At 36.9% G+C, this 24,641-nt stretch overlaps 3 protein-coding genes across 7 annotated transcripts in view; all 3 read left to right on the forward strand.

Annotated features, from left to right (window-relative positions):
* Positions 1-5,886, forward strand: part of bmal2 (basic helix-loop-helix ARNT like 2) — a 28,219-nt gene extending 22,333 nt beyond the window's left edge. For 2 of the 3 annotated variants that reach the window (XM_060878071.1, XM_060878072.1), the window contains exons 14-17: positions 421-535; positions 629-716; positions 875-974; positions 1,546-5,886. In XM_060878071.1, the coding sequence (XP_060734054.1) occupies positions 421-535; positions 629-716; positions 875-974; positions 1,546-1,697 (455 nt within the window). In that variant the 3' untranslated portion in view covers positions 1,698-5,886. Of the gene's footprint in view, positions 1-420; positions 536-628; positions 717-874; positions 975-1,545 lie in introns of those variants that run through there. The other variant, XR_009649020.1, reaches the window with a different exon arrangement.
* Positions 5,887-7,447: 1,561 nt separating this feature from the next.
* On the forward strand, positions 7,448-10,884 carry si:ch211-245j22.3 (uncharacterized protein LOC563798 homolog). Its single transcript, XM_060877750.1, has 5 exons — positions 7,448-7,521; positions 7,847-7,979; positions 8,679-8,828; positions 9,042-9,147; positions 10,730-10,884. The coding sequence occupies exons 1-5, from the start codon at positions 7,451-7,453 to the stop codon at positions 10,882-10,884; spliced, it is 615 nt and encodes a 204-aa protein (XP_060733733.1). The 5' UTR covers positions 7,448-7,450.
* Positions 10,885-12,787: 1,903 nt separating this feature from the next.
* The window catches only part of ppfibp1b (PPFIA binding protein 1b), a 31,171-nt gene continuing 19,317 nt past the window's right edge, over positions 12,788-24,641 (forward strand). For all 3 annotated transcript variants that reach the window (XM_060878073.1, XM_060878075.1, XM_060878074.1), the window contains exons 1-2: positions 12,788-12,952; positions 23,446-23,529. In XM_060878073.1, coding sequence (XP_060734056.1) covers positions 23,466-23,529 — 64 coding nt within the window. In that variant the 5' untranslated portion in view covers positions 12,788-12,952; positions 23,446-23,465. The remainder of the gene's footprint in view (positions 12,953-23,445; positions 23,530-24,641) is intronic.

Genomic DNA, 24,641 nt, shown 5'->3' on the forward strand with positions numbered 1-24,641 from the left:
ACACTATATATATATATATAATATAAACAAAAGGTCTACAGACAGCAAAATGTATTTTATTCACCAAATAACAACACGTAGCAACATGACACTTTTTGCGAACACTTTTTTATTTTGTATGTGTGTGTGGTTGAAGAAAGGGGCTGTTTTAAACATGGATATTTGCAATTGTGTTTGTCGTATTTATTTTTTTTTTTTACTGCTCTTGTTCAATTAGTAAGGCGTAGTAAACAATACAAATTTTGAGGTGGTGTATTATCACACGTTACTAAATTATTGGTGTGATTTGGTCGCAGTAGATCATTATAACACCATCCCTTCTGTGTTCTGTTGCATAAGCGAGTGATAACAGATCAGATTATTTTAGGTTTTTGGTCCTCTTATAGTTAATCTAGAGTTATTTTGTATTTTTCTTATTAGATGATGCGAAAAAATCACTCCCCATCATCCCAGGTATCTCGAATGCTTCAGGCACCATGATTTATGCTGGAAGCATCGGGACACAAATAGCTAATGAGCTACTGGATTTTAATAGGTAAGTCTTTCACTGAATATTAGAGAAATGTCTTGGAATGGAAGTTATTTGAAAGTGCTGAAATATGGAATGTACACTTGACAATCTTCACAGGATGAACTCTTCCCCATCTAGTGGCAATGCCAGCCCCTTCAATCTGCTGCAGGACAAATCTCCACTGGTCCTTACTCAAGATTGTAATGTGAGTCACTCTGATGTGTGCGTGTGTGTGCGTGTGTGTGCGTGTGTGTGCGTGTGTGTGTGCGTGTGTGTGTGCGTGTGTGTGTGTGTGTGTGTGTGTGTGTGTGTGTGTGTGCATGCAAAATGAGGTTTTGCTGACTGCTTTGTGTGTGTGTTTAGGTGCCAAATGGGGACGTGACAGAAACTCATGTGCCCAGCAAGTCCAGTACGGAGGATGGCTCGCGCAGTGGACCCTTTACCGGAAGTGAAAATGTCATGGGTACCTGCTACACTTTATCACTACAGGGATGAATAGTATAAACTCAATCTTGAAACATTGGCGTTTAGCATAGATGGGTGAATACGGCTGTTCTAATACACTACCTGAATCTGATAAACTATTAACAACCTAAATCAGATCAATTACAGAATGTAATGAAACACTTCACACCGATTACTGAAATGTGAGTGATTTCTATTTTAAACAAAAACACAAAAGCACGTCTATTACCATTAGGAAGCAAGCTAAATTTGGCTCAGTAACCAGGCCTCTTGTCAAAACAATTAATTTAAAGATTTCACTTTGATATCAGCGCTTTTACTTTATTTTTTAAATTTATAAATTATTTTGCATGCAATGTGGACCCCCATTTCAGTATTTTGAGCTATTTTGTTCATATTCATGATATATAATCTCAGTTATGGCAATTTCACTTTTAATAACAATTAGCAGTACATAAAATGTGGAGGAAAAATTTTAAAGGGGCGGATACTTACACAACCTGCAGTATAATCACTCTCTCATAAGATCCAACCAAAGCAATCATTGTGTTCCTCTTTCCTTGCTACAGGGGGACCGTCTCAATTGGATCTCGAAGGGGTTCCAGGGCTAGGAAGTCTAAGCAGCGACGAAGCCGCCATGGCAGTCATAATGAGCCTGCTGGAAACTGATGCAAACCTGGGAGATGGCGTGAACTTTGATGAGATGCGCTGGTCTCTTTAACTTCAGAGCTCCAATGTATTTTCTTGAGTTTTATTATTATTATCTTTTTTCTTTTGGTTAAGTCCTTTTTATTATCTGTTTGGAGTTTTTAACCTTCATGGACCACTCGGGATGTTTTTGCCCGTAGTTTCCACATCATTTGGCCAAAACATTCTCTGTTTCAGCAAATGGAATAATTTTTGGCAACGACCCTTAATTTGACATATATTTTGGAAAGATGATATAAGAATTTACAACAGGTCTTTAACAGATTTAATATCCTAATGTTATGTTCAGGATAAAAATATCCATTAAGATAAACTGTTTTAAAAATATATCAGATTAATATTTTATACTTTATTTTATATTCTTTTTTTTTTTTTTGCATAAATCTGTTAATCTCAATTCTGATCAAAACTACTAAATATTTTTTAGAAATCTAGGATTTTGACTTTTTAATTACCAGTTCTTTAGTGATGTAACTGATTTGGTGGGGAAACACAAAAGTGACTTATTTTTTATTTAAAAAGTGATTGTGGACTGGAATTTTATTTTATTTTTTTACCTTTTATCACAGTCTTGGATATGCCTTATTTTGCCCCATTGTCTTTCCCAGGTCAAAGATCACACCTCCAGGCAAAGGATGTGGCGTGTCGCCCAAATTTAAGTCCATATTTGGCCATTTTTTTGGGCATGTACTGTCGTAATCTGCATGGCAGAAGCTGCTCATCTATTCTTCATGGTGCTTGTTGCTCTTCCCCAATCAAATGACAAATGATTAGTAACACAGTATGCAAGTGTTTACAACAACTTACATTGTTTTTGTTTAGTCTGGACTTCTCACCATCAAAAGGCAGCAGGCACATAAATATACACACACGCACACACACACACTATAACATGCTGATATACTACATAGAACTCCATATAAAAAAGCCTCGTTATATTGGCAGTCAATGAGGTAAAAACAACCACGAAGAGTAAATGAGGGGGAAAAAATTCAATCTGATGCTGCACAAAAACTAACAATGCATTAAAGCCAATGTTGTTACTAATCTTTTACATCCAAGAGTGTGATAAAAGGTAAAATAAATAAATAAATATAAATCCCCCCAAATCAGTGACATCACTAATGGAATTGACAATTAAATAAATATATTTAGTAGTTTTGATCAGAACTGAGGTTGATTTAGGTCTGATAAACAGATTTATGCAAAAAAAAAAAAAGTAACAAAATATATATATATTTAATTTCATCTATTTAATTTTTAATCTCGAAAATAATAATGAAAGGGTATTGTTTTGGAACAATTCATGGGTTAAACAAACTTTATCACTGGGCCTAAGATCATCTGGGCCTAATTATGTCTTCGAACTATTTTCAATCGGCTTTTATATATATATAATTGCTGTCCTGCAGTGTTCATCAGTGCAAAGGAAATAGAGATATAGAGAGAGCAAGAAAAGACACCTCCTTGGGTTTATACCTTTATCTTTAAAAACAGTGAATATTTTGCAGGATTCATCCTTAAAGGACAGAAAGCTGGTTATTATTCTCTTTGCCAGAAGTGAGCTTTCGAAGCCAAGCATCATGGAGGTGAAGAGGAAGGTTTGTGGTCGAAATTTGTCGAAAACATTGTTCTGAGAGAATTATACAGAAGCCCTGAGCCCTTAAAGTTGTAAGTGCCATGTCATTATTTAGACATAATACCTAATTATTTTGCTTATTTTTTAGTGATTTTAACATATTACTTCATAATTTTGATGTTATGTTTAACACCCAAAGGTCTATCAATACCATTAATTTACAAATGGTATACAGCAGTCAGACTTGCTTCATTAATTTGACAAGCGCCATTCCAAGGTTCTGGTGTTTTTGTATAACACCGGTCTATTTCACTCTGCTCATCTAAGTTCACCACCTGAAATTCATTGTGGCTGAATCAACGCATCATTCTGATATTCGTATAGTACTAATGCTCGAGTGAGCAGAAAAAAGATCAATCCTTATTCAAGATTATTATTTTGACTTATTTATATGGATTCATTTTATATCAATGTGTTAGTTAGTGTTTTATTTGTATTTATTTTTTATTTATGCACTCAGTTTATAATTATTTTAGTTTTTTTTTTTTTTTGGTCTTGATCATTTATTACTTTATTTTTGTTGTTTATTAATTTGGACGTCATATACACTCAAAACCTCCAATCTATTAACAGGAAAAAAAGAGATTCATTAATTGAATATTAATTAGCATGTAATTCCTATACATTTTAGTAATTCTTACCTGTTGACACGAACAATTATGTAAGTGTGTGCAGGTATAGTAAAGCTAACTTAAGTTATTATGCCCTTGTTTCAAATTATTATCTTAAGTTGAAATAACTAGGTATAAGTTTAACATAATGGCATAGCATGCTAAACAGCGCTCCCAACACACACACACAGCTTGTAGTTCAGGGCTTCTGAGGAGTTAACATTTGATGCTTGAATTCTAAAACATTTTCAAGGTTTTGGATTTTTTTATTTTTGTTTTTTTTTTTTGTCTTAAAGATGATGCATGTTTCATTTGACATTGGTTCAACCTTGATCCACATCTATAGTTCTTAATGATGCTTTCATGGCATGAAAAGCTAGCTGAGCGGATCTAAGCAGAGTAGAACAGTGACAGAGCCATATTACATATGTCCTTTTTTTCAGAAAGTATTCTCTGGTAAACTATGTCACCGTAAAGTATTTAAAACATGAAGATGATATCCAAATTAATCCACAACACTCAGGGAGCAACTGACTGGCTTATTTTCTTTTTCCACTCACCTTGTACAGTATTTAGCTATAGGTTGTTGTTTTTGTTTCTTTGTTTTTATTTTGGAGAGAATCACTCACAGGAATCTATTACAGAGATTGTTTTCTGTACGGTGAATGATGCGCATTATAAACCTTAAGAGGCACACTTTATTCTCCACCTGCTGAGATTTCCAACATTGCTCCCTTTTGGACACAATGAATTTCTAGACACTTTAATGTGACTCTTGTGTACATGAAGCTGAATGTGACGAGTTAATTATGTGACAATGAGCCATATTGGTTAGCTATTATGCCTGTCTAGTGTAAACTGCCACCACACTAGTTTGGTTTGATATAAACAATTTAAAAAAAAATAATTTTTTCAAGTATTAATGGTGACATATTACAAAATATATAGCTCTTCAGACAAGATATTAAACAACATAAGGGTCTAACACATGGACCCCTGAATGGATGAATACCACAGACCACCATTCCCTGGGATGTTTGAGGGTTTGGTTTTGGTCATTTGGGGCCTTAAGCATAAAACAGCTGTTTACTCGACCCATACAAACAAGCAGTGAGCTGTGATACATGTGCCATATGTGAATGGTGAAAAAAAAATTGTTTTTGAGTTGCTGTTTTTTTTTTTATTATTAGGATCTACGTACTGTATGCATTCACCCCTAGCATAGGGTCACTGTCTTTCAGTGTGAATATGTGCTATATGCACTGGCACTAAGCAAAAAATTAGTACTGTACTTAGAGTAGAACCACAGCCATAACACCTACTACTTCAGTCCTAGTTAGATTCAAATAGCCTGCATAGAAACATGCTATATATATGTTGTTGAACTTCTAGTGATATTCATGCATGCTGGCCTTTTGGAGTTAATTTTTTTTTTTGCTTGTCTGTTTTTTGTTTTTGTTTTTTTTTTACTTTTTTTTAGTATTGGATAAAGTTAATGTTTTGCCTTATGTTATTGACTCAAATGTTTTGTCATTTTGATGTTTTTTCCTTGCTTATGTTTTGGAGATTGGTGATTAGTTCACCTAAGACTGTTCCACTGGGGACACTTGTAGTTCCTCCTTCCATGAACTGCTTGTGAGGGGAATGTGGTTGGACGTGGGACATGAATCACTCTGTACAAGTCTCCTGGAAAAAATAATAATAATAAAGAAGAGGCTGTCGGAAAAGAAGAGGATTTCATCAAGGCCACATTCGAAATATTATCATCATTCTGTGTTTTATACTTATGATGCCATGGCTGCTGCTGTGAACAGGCCTGGTTCATGACAGAGAAGCTGTCTATATCTAGGCTATCATGTACAAAATGACTTCAATAAATATTAGTTTAATTTACATTTGAATCATCTTTCTCATTGAATTATATTATAAAGATGTGTATTTCCCATTTTAAACTGTACCATTTTTTTAAACACATCTGCTTTATTGTGGTGGATCCAGAACCTGTCCTGACAACCCACTTTGAATGGGATGGCAGCACTATGCATACACATTTATTTACACCTTATAGGCCCAATAGCCCAATAGGTGCACAGACCATCCTTGTACCAGCTGGTAATGGCTCACAAGGAGTCTTAACTTTCCTCCATTAACCAAGCAAATTAACTGCTGTCTGAACTTTCAGGAAATTAATATTCTGAGAAATGTAAACTACAGCCATGAAAGGGCAGCAATTTTAATATGTAAGAAATCCAGTTGGACAGCAAACCAATTTCAGGACTGAGTTGAACATTTGCAAAAAAATTTAGTCTTGCCCAAGTTTTCTAACTTGGAATGGTGGAAGTGGTTGGATGTTGTGGCTTATAAATATGAGAACAGCGTTAGCTGATAAAATTATATTTTACCTTTTCTCAAAGGAAATTCTGTTATTTTTTGTATATTATAATATAAAATAACATACAAATAGATGATTATGTTAATAATACACTTGTTAATAATTGATAATGATTGTTAATAATACATGTTTCCAAGTGTTTGTAGACACCTTATCATCACACCTACATGTAAGCTTTCCCCAAACTGCCACAAAGTGTATAAACAATCATCTAAGACATCCATGTCTTCAAATGGTGTATCGCTGCAGTTTCCATTCACTGGAACAAAGAGTCCCAAACCTGTTCCAGCATGATTATGTCTCTGTGAAAAATGTGTTGATTTGTGGAAATGATGACCTTGACCTTAATCTTACTGAACACCTTTAGGGTAAACTGGAACACCGACATCAGTGACTGATCTTACTAATGCTGCTGTGGCTAAATGGGCACAAATCTCTACAATCTCACTCTAAAATCTACCGGGTGTCTTTCCAAAAGAGTGGAGGTTATTATGGGATCTGGAATGAGTTGTGTGTGATGCTCAGCTGTCCTTAAACGTTTGACCATATAACGTTATTAATATCTATACCTGCTATAATGTCATTTTATTCATCACATAGAAAGTCTGCATTCAATCTAGTATAGTAGAGTATACTGTAGTATCTTACTAACTGTTCAGGATCATGGTGCTTATAATTAAGCTAATAGGAGGTATATACAGTATTTTGTGAAGCAGAACCAAATAAATTCATTAGAAAATATTGCAAATGTTTTCAGTAAACAAATTATAAAATAAATTACAAATATCAGTAATAGGAAAAGAATAATCTGCATGTAGTGTATCACCAGGATAAAAAAAAACAATCTGTAATTCAGTAATCTGGATCTAGTATGGAAGGCTGTTTAGTTAAGTGTCATCACCATAACAACCCCCAACCCAATCGCTCCTAAATATAACTGCTCTCAAGGTAATTACATTTGAAGCCCCCAAACTGCTTGTGCCTCCTGCTAAGAGATTACTTTTGCCTAATTTCACGGCCTCAGGATGGCACCTGTAAGAACGCTTAAGCTTGAGAGAGGTAAGCTGGGCTCTGGTATATAAACATGTGTACCTGTGATAGCTGATAGTGGAGCAGAATTAAGGATGGGACAGGCTGCGACTTTACCCTGCAGAAGCAGAGGCACCTACATCACAGAACTTTATGAGTGGGTAAGGTAAGGCCGAGGGTTTATTCACAAATGATTTCATATTTGCACAAACCTGCGTTCAGCATTCATAATGTGTTTTTGGTCTGACTCTTCTGCTGCTTAATAATAGTTGACCGAGTTGTAGATTTATAAGAAAACATATAGTTTTGGATTTTTTAAGCTATTTTCTAGCACATAATTGGTAGGTAATAATCTCCATTAACCAAGCAAATTAGCTACAGACTGAAATTTCAGGCTGCTAAAACTATTAGGAATTAAGTATGAAATTAATATTCTGAGCAAAGTAAGCTACAGCCATGCCGATCAGCCCTGTATTGTCTATCTCTGACAGAATGTTCTTAAAGGAGTGTCCGAGTGGCCTGATCACTCTGCATGAGTTCAAACGCCACTTCTGTGTTGGAACTGTGGGAATGGAGTCTGCTGAATACGCTGAGCAGATCTTCCGGACATTAGACAACAATGAGGTATGACAAACCATGTATCAACATATTGACTAGGATCAGAGGAAGCATGTTAACTTGTTTTATTTAGAAAATATAAAGTACCTACTAGGATTTGCCTTGAGTTTTGTTCTGCTTTATAGTTACAGTATCACTGCAACTGTACTGTGATCAGATAAGTTGACTTAAAAGACAAAATAATTTTGGTTTAAGGAATAGAGCTTGCTGGGACATGCTGTTATAGGAAAATAATCAACAACAGCGTAATATTATGTGGCCGGAAGTGAAACATATAGTTACTATAGTGAAATTTTTATTTTCAGTTCATTTCAGTTCATCCCATATGTGTTCAGTGATGTTAAGGTGAGGATGGCCCCACTTGCCATTTAACGTCTTTATGCAACAGGCTGGAACAAGGGCATAAAAAAAAAGGCATAGAAAAAGCATACAAAACATTCTAGACAATTCCAAGACTCACATATTAGTGTGCTGGTCAGGTGTCCACAAACATTTAGCCAAACACTTTACTGTAAACCTCTTATTAGAATTACTGATGATACAGTTGTCAAAGCCGCTGTTATAGAATATAAACATTTTCTGGCCAGTCAGTATTATATTGCCTGTCTCTTTCGATTAGTTCTTTTTGAGAACAGTGTGAAACACTATGAATTGTGACTTTCAAAGTTGATATCTTCTGCACACCTCCAAAAATGTATGTAACAGGATGGATTCGTCGACTTCCGAGAGTACGTGATGGCCATCAGCATGCTGTTAGAAGGCTCATCAGTGGAGAAGCTTCGCTGGTCATTTAAACTTTATGACAAAGACAAGGATGGAGCCATAACACGATCAGAAATGCTTGATATCATGCAGGTGTGTTTTTATATTCCTGTACACGTCACTGGGATATAGAATTGGTCTTTGCTTTGGTTGCAATGCTTAATGTTGAATAATAAAATCAGACCTAGTTCTGATTCAGCATGCACCATTTAAAGACAGGTATTTGTGTAAAATGAGGTGAGTAGTACTGGTCTACTTTGTTAGAGGGTGATTCAGATTTTGTGATTGTGTCTTATTTGTTGGCAGGCTGTGTATAAGATGAGTGTTGCAGCCTCTTTAACCAACCCTAATCCACTGACTGCTGAGGAATGCACCAACAGGATATTCATAAAACTTGACAAAGATAACAACGGTAAGGTGGAAAAGAGTTGTTGTTTTTTTAAAGGAAAAGTCCATGCTAAAGATCTCTCATATTAATCTTGAAAAATAACTTGAATTTCAGGTAACTTGATTCTCGCATCTCCAGGGTTTGGAGTTTAATTCCTGCCTCTGCTTCCTCTGGGTACTCCAGATTCCTTCCCAAGTCCAAAGACATGCGTTGTAGGCTGATTGGAATCTCTAAATTGTCCATTTTGTGTGAATGTTTGTGTGTGTGTGTGTGTGTGTGTGTGTGTGTGTGTGTGTGTGTGTGTGTGTGTGTGTGTGTGTGCGTGCGTGCGTGCGTGCGTGCGTGTGTTTAGGGACCTGTAAGTTGACATCCTTGTTTTCTGCATCAGGTGTTTTGTGATCTCAAGGCTAACAACATCTCCCTACAGGTTCAGATGCCATCTGTTTTATATGTATTTGTGTGGTGTATACAGTATGTATTGTGGATGTATATGTGTGTGGTGTGTGTGTGTGCACTGTGATGGGTTGGCACCCCATCCAGGATGTCCCTTGCCTAGTTCCCTGAGGTCCCTGAGACAGGCTCTGGGTTCCCCATGACCCTGTGTAGGATAAGCGGTAGACGATGGATGGATGGATGAATGGATGGATGGATGGATGGATGGATGGGTGAATGTGTGAATCTTCAGTACCATCCAAGATTCATATTGTAAATTGTTTAACCTTCTTTCATTTACATGTTGGTCTAATTTCACTTTGGTTAGCAGTGTCCTATTTTACAATGTAGCAGCTTTAGTGTTTTAGTCTGTCCAGCTTTCTCAGGGTACTCTCTGTAATCTGATCACTCAAAATAATGTATTCAACCTGATTCACTGTGTCAGCATTGCTTACATTGTTGGATACACTTCTGTGTTGGATATAGGCATGTCACTGGAAAATAGTGAGTGAGAAAGATGTGCTTGCTCTTTTATTACTAGGAGCCACAAACAAAAACTGATTGTTATGCCTTATGTTCGAGGTTATTGAACCACTAACCACTAACCACTAACTTTTCAAGGGAATAACAAAAACGCATAAAAAAAATAAGTACCAGATTCACTAAGCACATCAGAAATGTTTCAAAATAAATTCAATTATATGATTCAATGTTGTTTTAGGGTAATAGTTTAAGTAATAGTACTGTAGTCTACACTGCAAAAAATTACAGAATATTGTCAAAATTATCTATTATTTCCTCATAAATGATTAGAAAAATCCAAATATATGATTATCAAACCTATTTCTAGACACGTTATTAATTTTAAGTATTTATGTCTAGAAAGATGCAAAATTATCTGACTATAAAATTACATCTAATTTAAAATATGCAAACATTTAACTTAATAATCTTATATTTTACTTATTATTTAATATTAGAATAAAAAATAAATAAGAAATATTGCTAGATTTAAGATATTATCAACTGCTGACATTATTGTTAGCATAGTTTTAACTCAAATGAATCACTGTATTTATGAGAATAAAATCCATACCATGCTCTTATTCTTAGCGTCTGTTGCCTTATGTAATGGCAGTGTATAAAATAACAGGAACCATTTTTCTTTTTACAGCCATCATCAGTCTGGAGGAGTTTATTGATGGGGCTCTGGCTGACGATTGGATAAGAGAGATGTTGGCATGTGACCCCAACACTGTAAAGGTAGAGAGAACCCTTAAGGGTTGCTCTGGAAATAAATCTTTGGGTTCATTTGAGTCTACAGAATGAACGCTCATCTGCTGGAGCAGTAGAATAATATCTCTGACAGTCCTACACCACATATCTAAAGTTTTCCTGCTGTAACACACCCAGCTTCTTATTTAACTTTTAAGATTAATAAACACTACAATTTGGAGACTATTATTATTACTAATATTTGTACATTTACAGCATTTTGCAGACACCCTTATATCATCTCATTTTTATACAGCTGTGCAATTGAGGGTTAAGGGCCTTGCTCAGGGGCCCAACAGTGGTAGCTTGGTGGACCTGGGATCGAACTCACAACCTTCCAATTGGTAGCCCAACACCTTAACCACTAAGCTACCACATGCCCATTGTAGACACTACAGCAGTGGCAACTTTTTGCTGAAGGTGCAGCATGCAGTTGATAAGTTATCTTTTTATAAATATCTTTTATGTCATATTTAATAAGACATTATAGAGACATCAAGACATTTCAGTTTTACATAAGAGCATTTTGAATAAACATCAGCACAGTTCCTCTTTGTGTTTTTTCTTGTTTACATGCATGTCAATACAATAACACATAATTTGTTTAATGTGATCATTTACAGTTTAATTTACAAATAAACACAAAAAGCTAAAATAAAAAAATAAAAACAATTCTGATGTGCAGTTTGTTCATTTCGAGTGAATCAGAAGAATCAGCCAAGTGCAAATCCTTCTTTTTTGTCCATCATAGTAGGTGTTATTTAGGCTTTGGGTTAAAACACTTGATCCTGTGCAATTTAACATGGACGTCTTAGATAATAAACACATCATATAAGTTTCTCTTTATCTGATTACAAAGACTGCATTTATCTTATTCTTCCCTATTATTGTTGAGTTGTGTCTTCTTGTCCATCTGGCTTCTGAAGCAGATAAATCTAGTTCAGGATCTCACTCCCTCTCTTTCAGTAAGTGCTTTATCCTTTTTGGGGGTTGTGGAGGTTTAGGAGCCTAATCCAGGAACAATGGCTGTAAGGCGGGAAAACACTCTGGATGGAGCACCAGTTCATCACATGGCACATTCACATTTACACTTGTGGCAATTTAGGGTTACCGGTTCATAGACTGGCATGTTGTTTTGGGAGGTGGGAGGAAACCAAGTTGGGCACGAGGAGAGTATAAGAAACTCCACACATGATTGAACCAGAATCCATGCAGCTGTGAGGCAGGAAATAAATCATGATCTGGAAAACAAGATCACAGGACAGAGATCACAAGATTATGGGTCAGAGATCACAAGATCACAGGACAAATAGGTTGTGATTCTGAAATAAGGGTAAATGGAAAAAAAAGTAATGTTAGGCCTCTGGGGATTCCTAGTAGTTAGTGTGTGAGGCGAACGTGCTAACCATATATATAAGGGCTATAGTGGCTTAGTGGCTTAGCACGTTCGCCTCACACCTCCAGGGTCGGGGTTCGATTCCCGCCTCCACCTTGTGTGTGTGGAGTTTGCATGGGGGTTTCCTCGGGGGTTTCCTCCCCCGGTCCAAAGACATGCATGGTAGGTTGATTGGCATCTCTGGAAAATTGTCCGTAGTGTGTGAGTGAATGAGAGAGTGTGTGTGTGTGCCCTGCGATGGGTTGGCACTCCGTCCAGGGTGTATCCTGCCTATCCTAGTTCGGATAAGCGGTAGAAGATGAATGAATATGTGTATATATATATATATATATATATATATATATATATATATATATGTGTGTGTGTATATATATAAATCACTTTTCTTTTTTGTTTTTTTCTTTTTTGCACTATGTTGTCAGACAGTGTGATTGGGTACAAATATGATGATTGGCTACAAGTAGGATGTCCTTTAGAATCGAATCCCGCATCATGGGTAAATGTGTAGTTCAAAAGAGTCGATTCACCGATTCGAGTCCCTTTTCCTCGTCCCTTGCCGTGACGTCAGCGCCTTCCCGAGTCATTGTCGACATGGCGCAGGCGGAGGCGCAGCGCGGAGTTTTCGCACAGCAAACCTTGTGAAATTACATTTCGCAGCGAGGACGACGGCAGAAGTTCCATCCTAACAGGAAAGTTTAGTTGTAAACAGTTCAGACTCCGGTTTTGGTAAGTCATTTAAACTCTCCACATTAGACTGTGTGCAGATTCACACTTTCCAAAAGTTGTTGTTGAGCCGGAAAGCTACATGTAACCTGTGATTAATGGATGTTACACTGTTTCATGTGTAAGATGAAGTATTTTAGAGCTTGGCTTGAAGAATAGAATGAGCAGTAATCATATAAAAGTCTATAAATGACACCAGGATTCAGTTAGAACAACTACAGCTGCTTGACTCTGAGTAATTTCCGTAGCCAGAGGGGACATAAACACAAAATAACACCCAAAGTCACGTACAAATCCGACATTATTCTCATAATCGTGTTCTCACATGGTGTTGTGTTGGAATCAGTAAAATAATATGATGTCCTCTGAGTTACTGTTGGCTTGTGATTCATGCCTTCCACGTAATCAGAGGAACAAGAGCAGCTTTCTGCTACTTTTCCATCATTCACAGGGGAAAAAGTGTGTAAAGAGAGAGGAAAACCTTTGTGCACTGGGATGAACACGACTTTCTGGGCTGTTAATACGTGTCCCAGGACATTAGTACAGATAACATACAAGATATTAGATGCTCTATGTCTTAAAATTTGTAGTGCAAAAGACCATCGGTTAGTTTTTACACTTAAGAACTCGACAAACCTTTCAGTAATCATTTATTCCTGATTATAATCCATCTATTCAAATATTCGTTTGTATTTTTGCTCATTTATTGGCAATAAGTAAAATAATATTAGTTAATAAATGAAATAAAATTGACTCAAATTTTACAAATAGACCACATTAGACTTTAGACCTTTATAGGATTTTATATTTATAGAGATTTATAGACCTTCTTCTTCTTTTTTTACTTTTTCATGCTACTGAGATTTGTATGAAGCGAATTTAATTCAAACAGATTTACCATCTATAGATCTCCAATAATAAACCGAATCCCTTTGACTGACAATGGTGTTGTTTTGATTTCCATCACTGTAACAAAAAGTAAATAAATCACAGCTCTTATTTAGCAAACATCTTTTTTTTTTTTTTTGCACACTTTTAGAAATAATTTTTTACATTTATGGCATTTTAGCAGACACTCTTATCCAGTGTGACTTCCATTTTTATTTCAGTTTATACAACTGAGCGATTGAGGGTTAAGGGCCTTGCTTAGGGGCCTAGCAGTGGCAGCTTGGTGGACCTGGGATTTGAACTCAACCCCTCCGATCAGTAGTCCAATGCCTCAACCACTAGGCTTCCACGTCCCTGAAATGATGGCGATCCTGCAAACATGAGACTAAACTTTAGAGCTAAAATGGTTCACTGTGTAATCATACAGACTGCTCCGTCCCTAAAATATCTGTCCATGTATACACTTTGTATTTCATCTGCATGTCTAAATAGAGTGTATATATACAATATACAAAAAAATTTTGTACATGCAATATATCAGATATCATTACTCGATGCAGTTCTAGTTTCTCTCTGTGCTAGTGGTCTTGCCCCTATGGGTGTGTTTTATTGCAAAGTGTTTTATTTTGAATTTGACAGTGTGCTATAGATAGAGAAACAGTCCATCTTCCTGCAGTTACACTTACGAGAGGTTGGAATAAGTCGTATTCCTCTGTCTTTCAGGCTGGAAATAAGATACGATACTTAATTATTGCTCTTAAAATGTCGATCTATTGAGTAATAGTCATTGATATTGTAACATCTTAAGACACAGTTTGCTTAGTTAAGAGTTCAGGTTTTGTGCATTTAAGCACTTTAAATATCGTATAGTGGTGGAAGCGGTGTTGCTTATATACTGTTGCTTCCTACTTTTGATAGGAACGAACAGTTATGGATGGAGAAAAAGCAGCCTTGTTGTAGACTGGTCAACAGTTGATATGTGGCTTTCATCAGAAACCGGAAATCACAACAGCTTATGTTTCAGTCCATAAAGTGTGGCGCCAGTTCCAAACCAAAATAACACCATGAGTTATAATTAAAAGCTCCACATGTGAGGGCGGATCACGTGACATTTCCGAGCATGTTGATAACGATTCCTCTCAGCTTGTTTTCTGAAACCTTTTGGTACAGAAAGATGATTATTATACTAATGCATGGGTTCTGATATAATATTTAAGTATGAAATAATTTGTATTTTGAGATTTAATTCTGTTCTTTTGTCTCTGTGCCATATTTCTACTCTGAGGTGCACGCCTTGAAACAACCTTGCAACAACATAGCAACCATAAAGACTTGTTTTTGTGTAGAGATGGATGGTTCTTTTCTTTTTTATTTATACGGTCACTGAGTCTGATGGGTTCAGAGAAGGTCTGTAGTTACGAAAGCGTCCACTGTGTAGTGTAGCCTAAAGACATTTATCCTGATGGAGCTCCAAACCCATTAGGACAGAGAATTGTTTTTTAAAGGCAAGTTTTGGTGAAGTACAGGAACATGCATTGGACGTATGAATCTCAAACAGTGACATCATAGTGTGATTTTCATGCTTCATACTGAAGCCATGTGGTGACTTGCAATATACTAAAACAAGTCTGTAATGTGTAAGGAAAACTCCTCTCATGACACACATACGATATCTTTATGTTTAAACATTTTGCAATGTGCTTAATGATTCTGGTGATAATTTGTTGGCTTTTGCTAATCCAGTGAGAAGTTATTCTTTGTGTGTGTTTTACACATGAAGGATGATAGTCAGGTCTTGCAAAACAACAGAGCAGAACAACAGAGTTTTCTCACTCACTATGTTCCAGTGATGTTCAATGATGTATTAATGGAAGGTCAATGTAGAACACAGATCCAGATTGCATTGCAGCAGTTAGATGCGGTTATGCTGAGTTACAGCAGTGACTCTGCTCGAGTACTTGGTGAGCTACAGGATGATAAAGTGATTGTGTTGTTGGAGAAATTCACAGTGAAAATTTGCAATGGAACCTGGTCAGTTTTGACAGATGAAAGTGAGACTGAAAATTTGCTGCAGCACTGTCTATAGCTATGAAATAAAGAGTCCAAAACAGTTTAGTCCATAATGGAGCATGACTCAAATGAAATGCTGGTCATGCCGACTAGGCAGTGCACCACCGTCTTGAACCTGTAGGAAGTGGTGTGACTTTGGTTGCACTAAACTGTGCTTGGTCTGCACTTGTTCTGGAAGTAAAGTAACCTAAACATGTGTTTTAGCTGATGATAACGTCGTTATTTTCCACATCACGTGTGTATCAAAATGGGTGGGGAAATCTTTGGGACACATTTATTTAATATTTACATTTATGGCCCTTATTGAGTGACTTACATTTTCTCATTTTATACAACTGAGCAATTGAGGGTTAAGGGCCTTGCACAGGGACCTGGGATTCAAACTCACAACATTCCAAGCTATACTCCAACATCTTAACCACTAGACTACCACATCCAGATGAACACAGTTGCACTGCTTAGAGTGAGACTGAAACCAGAGCAGCACGCAGCAGATGTTCTCATTTGCTGTTGTCCACAACCTGCACAAATTTTCCAGGGTGAAAACCACCACAATAGATGAGATGAACGAAGGGCTAATTTCCGCTGGCAGCACTATCAGCAGGTAGTCGAATGGCGTTGTGGGTAATGTGGTAAACAATTAACCAATATGAAAACAGACCAAAAATGTTAATGATAAAAAAACAAAAAAAAAAAAAGTATTTATAGATTAAAAAAAGGACAAAATAAATGTAATATTGACAAATTTTGAATGTCATTGATGAATATCTGTTAAGTATAAAGATAATATTGTAAAAAGTTCAGGGTGAATTTTTCGTTTCAGTGCCCAGATTTCTCACAGAACACACACAAACTTGATGTGATGTGTAGAGTGCTGCTTTACACAGACTGGTATTGCAGTAAACACAGATGTTGTATTGTGTAGCCGTAGCGCTGTGTGACTTTTCTCTGATGTCTGTATTGGAAACAAATATGAAGAAAACCTCATGAATTCCTAAAGACATAAATTAAATCTCACTAAAACACTATTTTAGTGGCATTCATTGTTTTCTGCTGTTTGGCTCACTTTCTGATGTGAAATTCCAGCGTCCTCATGGAGCAGGAATTCGCGTTATCCCTGCATGCTGTAATAAAGGAATCTGATAGAGTACTACGTAGTGCCATGTTACAGTGATGACCAGCACAAAGAGCTTGTTATTGTCATTGTGTTATTGATGTCCATGCCTTGGAACCATTTTGTTCTTGGCACAAGAGGAAATTCCCCAGCAAAGCAAGAATCTGCAATGCAAAGTGATTGTAGCAGTTTGCAAGTGTGTTTGATGTGTATGTAAAAACATAGTCTTCTAAGCAGTGAAGGCCGAGAACCGAGAGGCCGAGAACAACGAACGTGTTTGGACGGACACAAAACTAGCATGCTGTACACAAAGGAATGCACAAAAAGCTTGCAAGCATTACACTGCATAGCTAAACTGTGTTTTGTTTTTTTGTTTTTCACTTGGGGTCGTTGAAAGACATTGTTCATGCCCCGCTTTTTCAAAAAAAAATTTTTTTCATATGTTAAAGAGAAGTGTTTCCATTTGTGATTCTTTTATTTGCAGAGTAGTTTTCTCTGCATCGTGCAACCAAAGGATGCAGCACAGTGTTCTACTGCTTCACATCCTCACTCCTTGGCCTCGTAGACTTCAGGAGCTATTATTGTTTTTCCAGAGAGAGAGAACCTAGTAATCTCTAACAACAGGTTTGACCTGGCCTTGAAGTTTTCACAGCTACAGAACACTGCGAACAGCAGCAGACACACAGCATGCTCAGGAGAAACACAGACACCGTCTTGAAGCTTGATTGCTTGAATTAGTAATTTTTGGGGCGTAACATTTTCTAAAGCAATGCATTAGGAAAAATAATGGGTAAAAACACTGCTGTAGCAAGAGTATATTTGAATCACTGTGAAAAATAGTTTGGAAGACTGACTTCCGGATCTGAAATGTGTGTTTTGATTTACCCTCCTGTCAGTCCAGATCCTGGAGGTGGAGCTTTGTGAACATAATGGGGGATAGAGATCAAAGTTATAATACAAAAATGTCAGTTCAACTCTTAACAATCCGTTTGAGGCCTAATCTTGAAAAAACAAAATCACTAAACTTACCTAATGCACTTTTAATAAATAAAAACTCAATATTTGTCATGTTGCTATGTTATAAGAGGAATTAAACAGTTGTTTAAAAAAAAAAAAAATCTGCTTTGTTGTGGTTAAAAACACCCCTTTATGTCATAATTTATTTGAACATTTCCATGGAAAATGTTTTCTCAGTAAAATGTTTAGCTAAGTACATACCTTTTTGCCTAAGCGAGAAAGTTTGTAATGTTCTAAATATATATTTGAACACAGTTCCAAAAAAACTAAAAGGCTTTAAATCTCAAGGCGTCTTCTATTTTATTTGTGGTCCAGACAGACTTCTGGGTGTCCCCTCTTTGTCCGACATTACTGCTCTCTCTCTCTCTCTCTCTCTCTCTCTCTCTCTCTCTCTCTCTCTCTCTCTCTCTCTCTCTCTCTCTCTCTCTCTCTGTGTGTCTCTCTCTCTCTCTGTGTCTCTGTGTGTGTGTCTCTGTGTGTTTTCTTATTTGAATATGTTTTGAATTTGATAGAAACAGTGATTTCTGTTCAACCCACTAGGTCAGATAATCTACCAAGCCTGACAGAATCTTACCTCAGCTTTAGAGTTTAAAATTTTTTTTTCTTTAAGAATGGTAGTAAAATACTAGTTTACTCAAAACACTGTTTCCTGTGTAATTTTCAGATTGCTGTCGTGAAGCCATTTCAGTTTGAATTACCTCAGTCTAAGAAAGCAGTGATGTGTCTGGTTATTCTGAGCCGTTGGAATGAGCATTTAAACAAAGCTATCAGGATAAAGTGGAGGGATTGGTTCCATGTTCTCTAACGTGGATTTATTTCCGTTTGATGTGGTACATGTTTGTGGGTGGTTTCTATGAAACATCAAGAGTGAAAACCACTGGATGAATGCTGGGTGTCACCAGTGTGTTAGAGTTTGTTGGAGCCCAGCTGTTTAAATAAAACCCACCGTTCTACTGGGCGGCTGAATAGTTCCTCCTAACCTGGTAAAATCACGATATTCCCTACACAGTGCACTTTGTAACCGCTAAAGCAATATGTTGTAACTTGTGTACTAGCACTATGTCAGAACGTGGTTTTGGGGTGTTGGTCATGTATTCATTCATGAACTCATTATCCTTATCCAACATCATCAGAGACTTTACACATGGAAGTATAAAAAAAAACTTATTGTTCACCTCTTCATGACTGTAACAAGCAATTGTCTTGCTTGTTTTATTTAGGTAGGTAATTTTAATCACCTAGTTTGCTGGTGCCTCTGTGTACTGTGTTGGACATCGGCTAGCTCGCGGTCTTTCAAAATAAAATAAAAATAAAAGAACTTGGGGTTTAGCTAGCAGCTGTTGTAAGTCTACACTACACCACATTTAGCCAGTAGTAGCAAGCTACAAACCTGAGGTCTGTTTCTGAAAGTTTAAAATGCTCACCTATCTTTACACTGGCTCCAAGCCAAGCATCCACTACCCAGTTTCTGCATCTGATTTCTTTCCTTTTTGGCCATAAAACGACGTGCTTGGGAGGTTTGGTAAAAGCGGCATCTCAACCCTACATTTTAATCCATAATCATACATTATGCCTTTTTTTTCTGAAGCAGAAAAAAACAAAAAAAAAACAGATTGACAACACTAAGTAGTATTTTAAATGAATACAAACAATAAAATATCTTTTTTTTTCCATTTGCACTCGTTGCACTCCTGTTACCATTTAACCGAATCCTGTTTCCTTGGGGTATAAATATGAGGTTGCACACACAAAATCTCTTTATCTATTATTGTAGGAAAAACAAAGCACTTCAAACTCAAAAGAGACAGATAAATGTTGACCTGCACAAATCAGTTCATGCATATAAAGGAACATAAGCTGTTAATAATATCATTAAGCACAATTAGAACCACGAGAAAAAGCTGAAACCTATAAAGGACAGTTGCTAATTTAGATTCAACAGTTAGAAATTACATTCAACAGTTTCAAGCTGTTAATTGCCATTTTGACAACAACAGACAATATAAAGGCTTTTGCTGAGAGCATCTCACAAAATTCTGCATCTGAACTTTAATATCAAGTAAAGGGCACTTGATACCCTGCTGTAAAATATGATGGTGGATTATTGATGCTTTGGCTCAGGTTTGATGCAGCTGGTTCCAAAAATCTGATGCCAAGATACTTGGTGCCAAAACCTGGCAAAAAAAAAAATTAAGAGAATTTAAGAAAAAAAATTTGAACCACAACTAAGAAGCTGGCTAAGAAACCACATGCACAGACATGATATTAGGGAGTTTAAAATGTTGTGCATGTAGGAGTGGGTCGAGATTGTTCTGAATGTATCTTGAGCCTTATTAGACAAAAGGGTTTCACATAAAAAAGGATCATTTCAGAGCTTGGAATAATTTAGGAAGGCTGTATGTGTGTTTTTACCTTGTATATTCTGTGTCTGTGTGTCTATGAATGTGCGTATGAATAAGAAACCATTTATTCTTAGTTTGCACTAAGGATTTAATGCTCTAGAAATAATGGTACTGCTGTGTTCTTGGGCTGTGCACCAAAAGACCCTCACAGACTGCACCCACTAATCTCTCAACAGAGTGTCTTGTGTCCCAGAGCAGCAGCATGAACACTGTGCCAATAATTGAGGTAAATGACCCAATTATTCCTTACAATCACTGGCTCATGGTCTTATCCTGACTCCGTAACCTAGGGAACAGTGGACGAGTGAAGAATCATCCTGCTTTCCCACCTTCCAAAGATCGATTGTGTTCAAGGCAACTCGAGCATTCTCTCACAAAAGCCCTAGCCCGTAGCCTGTGTGGGCGACTATAAACATTTTATTGAGGGAGGTTAGGTTTGATCGCTGTTTGAGAAGATAATCCTAACCTTATGAGACCCAGCCATTCAATTTTGTTAACTTTGGAGGATCACAAATTCCACTCTTTAGTGTTCTGTCATGCCTTAAAGAGGAATTTTACAGCTCGACTGTGATTTCATATCTGCTGCATTGAGACATGAGACAAATTCTTTTTCCTCAACAGGAAAAGGGCTCCTGTTTAAAAAGGACATTTTTCAGAAAAGAAAAGCAGGTTAATTTTTTTTAATCACCTAATATTCCATTTAATAAGCAGGATTTTCAACTTAATCCACATTTACCATTTTTTTATTCAACTTCTAAATATCATTTGTATAAGAGAACATTCTGAAGGAGCCTTGTAGATTTGTAAGGTGAGAAGGATCCGTATATAATCTCTCTTATAATCTTGTAAGGCCAGAGACTGAAAAGATGCAAACACACAACACCCACAGGCTTTGCCTATAAAACCAGCCCCAATTTCCTGTAGCTCATGCCCTTTTAATGGGTGGAGGACTAACGTCTCAGTGAGGATAATATTGTAAAATAGATTATTTGACCTTCCAAAGGTAATATTTGTTTTTACTGCAGATAATGTGTTTTTGTAACATGAACTTTATCAAGTGTTATAACTCATTGTATAAGTACAATACGAATCATGTGTTGCGTTCAAATGAGACCAAAACGAAACCTGCAGATTAGAATGACCCGCTGCATGTTGCATGAAAAAATGTGACCGCTTATAAGGAAAAGCAACTGAAACCTGGTGGAAAATATGAAGGTGGATTATGTGATGCTTTGGAGGTGTTTTATGTCTAGTGGAAGATTGATAGCATCCTGAATTGTTCAAGATGTTCTTGCTAATATAAGTCAGGCCCAGATCTGGATACCATAGAGCTTTCAACATGATGATGAGCTAAACATTCTTTCAAATCAAGTCAGAAATAGTGTTTGTATTCCCCAACAATTAATTCCAAACTTCTAATTTAAACATTGGATCAGACAATAAATATTTTTTAAGACTTCTTAATATGTCTTATTGGGGGCACGGTGGCTTAGTGGTTAGCACGTTCGCCTCACACCTCCAGGGTCGGGGTTCGATTCCCGCCTCCACCTTGTGTGTGTGGAGTTTGCATGTTCTCCCCGTGCCTCGGGGGTTTCCTCCGGGTACTCCGGTTTCCTCCCCCGGTCCAAAGACATGCATGGTAGGTTGATTGGCATCTCTGGAAAATTGTCCGTAGTGTGTGATTGTGTGAGTGAATGAGAGTGTGTGTGTGTGTGCCCTGCGCTGGTTTGGCACTCCGTCCAGGGTGTATCCTGCCTTGATGCCTGATGACGCCTGAGATAGGCACAGGCTCCCCGTGACCCGAGGTAGTTCGGATAAGCGGTAGAAGATGAATGAATGAATATGTCTTATTATTATGACTTGAAAATATGTTTTCTGTTGAATAGACAATTATATACAAGGCTGCACATTCAAGAGTACATGTACCATGGTTAACCATGTCTCTAATAAATAGAAACATGGTACATGTGAGGTTTCATGTATTTTATTTTTATTTTATTTTTTGCTAGCAAACATCAATGTAGTAATACTTTAGGCTATTGAGATATTAAAATAATTTTACTGTCTACAGCAATACAAGCTGTATAAAGATGAGAAAATACCATTACTGTCATCACCGAATTATAAATAGAACCCTGGACCACTTCTCGGCTCATTTCTGCCCAGGTCTGGCTCTTCATAAACTAACAGGCGGTCCATTTTACCAGCTGATGTTTAGTTTAAGCACCAAGGAATCCCAAACCACCACGGCTTAACAGTTTTTGTAAGCCAGGATGTCACAGTGAAGGTTTATAACAAAGCAGAGTAAGCATGGTATGGAAGCACACACTTTTCTGCCAAGTGGTGCAATCTGCCTTAGACAGGTACTGTACCTCAAATGATAACTATTGGATGCAGTGGCAGGTAAAATCTTGATAGGATGTGGCACACTGAAGGAAAAGCAGATCTAAACAAGTGTAATGTCAGTAACTTGCTGCTGTAGATGAGCTTGTAGATACATGGATTGGCAGCAGATAATTAGCTGCAGTTTCACTGACCAGAGCCTTGGGACATTCAAATAAGATGGTCAGTGAGGGAGGGAGGACAATTAGGTTAGTATTTATTTAGGTACCATGTTGTTTGGACAATCCCAACCATTAAATCAACCAACTCAATGGGATTTAGCCTATTTATTCACTTTAGATTTTAGCTATTAGGTTTTTTTCATTCAAATTTTGGTTTTTAATTAAACGTTACTATTACTCAATTAAATGTATAAAATTTTGAATAATATTAATTCCCTGGGTCTTTGAACAGAGAACTACTGGTATTAAATTGTTTTTCTTTTAGCACATTATCAGGTATGATGTCCCATCAGTGCACACGTCAGCGCAGACACATTGTCTGTACATTGATGTTTTTCCGTTAATATGTTCCCTAAATTAAGTCTTGTCGCATATTACACAGTAAAGAAATAATTGGTATAGCACTTATTTTGAATGCTTTTTTATTTTTATTTTTTTAAGGTTAACTAAACAGGTTGAAGATGATGTCTGATGCGAGTGATATGTTGGCTGCTGCTTTGGAGCAAATGGATGGCATTATAGCAGGTAATATTAATTACATTTTACAAATATTTGGGAACCTGATTATCATATCCATATGCAATTGTTTAATGTCCTCTCCCAGATTTAGTCAGCCTCTGCTGTTATAATAAACTCCACTCTTCTTTGGAAGGCTTCCATGCTCATATTCAACTCCTAGATCATAAGTGATGTCTGGCACTGATGTCAGATGCAAAGACCTGGGGTGAAGTTGGTAATTCCAATTTATTACTTAAAAGGTGTTTAGGGCTCTGTCCAGGCCACTCAAGTTCTTTAACACCAACCTCATAAAACCATGTCTTCATGGGTCCTTGCTTTGTGCACAGGGGCATTGTCATGCTGAAACATGTTTGGACTCGACCACTTAGTTTGAAAGTACAAAGTCATCCTGTACAATTGGGTGCTTCAAACTATGTGGCAGCAGTTTGGTGAAAGTCTGTATATGGGTGTGACATCAGAAGTCCACATACTTTTGGAGATAGGGTTTATAAGATTTGTTGCTTTTTTTGCATTTAAAGTTCATACATTCAAGATAAAATAACTAACAAACACAAAATCTCATTGTCTTTGTACAGGACTGATTTCAGTGATTACCAAGGATTTTTTTTCTTTTTGTTTGTGTAAAAAAACTACAGTTCAGTATCCACAGTGGAATGAGAATGGGAAGACTGCTTTGATGCTTTGACTACCATTACCAAATACCATAGTGACATTTGAGAGTCCTTGATGTGTCTAGCTTATTATAAAGCTGCCGTTTTGGGTCGTAGCCTATCATACGATGTGATGCCCTGAGGTCTTGTTAACTGTAACTCTTATTTCAGTCCAATTTAGACATTGTCTTGGCCTGTACCAGAAATATAGCCCTCAGATCTCAGTGGATGGTTCCATTGTTTTTGTTCCCCAACTTTAGATAATTGTATATGACTGATCTCTTAGCAGGGCGGCATAGTGGTGCAGCAGATAATGGTGCTGTCTAATAGCTCAAGGTTCTATGGTTTAATCTGAAGCTCAGATTACTTTTTGTGTGGAGTTTCACATGTTCACCCAGTGTCTGTATGGGTATTTTTTGTGGGTTATTCAGTTTCCTCCTACTTTCCAAAGAACTTCCAAGACATACT

This window comes from Tachysurus vachellii, chromosome 9, assembly GCF_030014155.1.
Source record: "Tachysurus vachellii isolate PV-2020 chromosome 9, HZAU_Pvac_v1, whole genome shotgun sequence".
NCBI classification, from domain to species: Eukaryota; Metazoa; Chordata; class Actinopteri; order Siluriformes; family Bagridae; genus Tachysurus; species Tachysurus vachellii.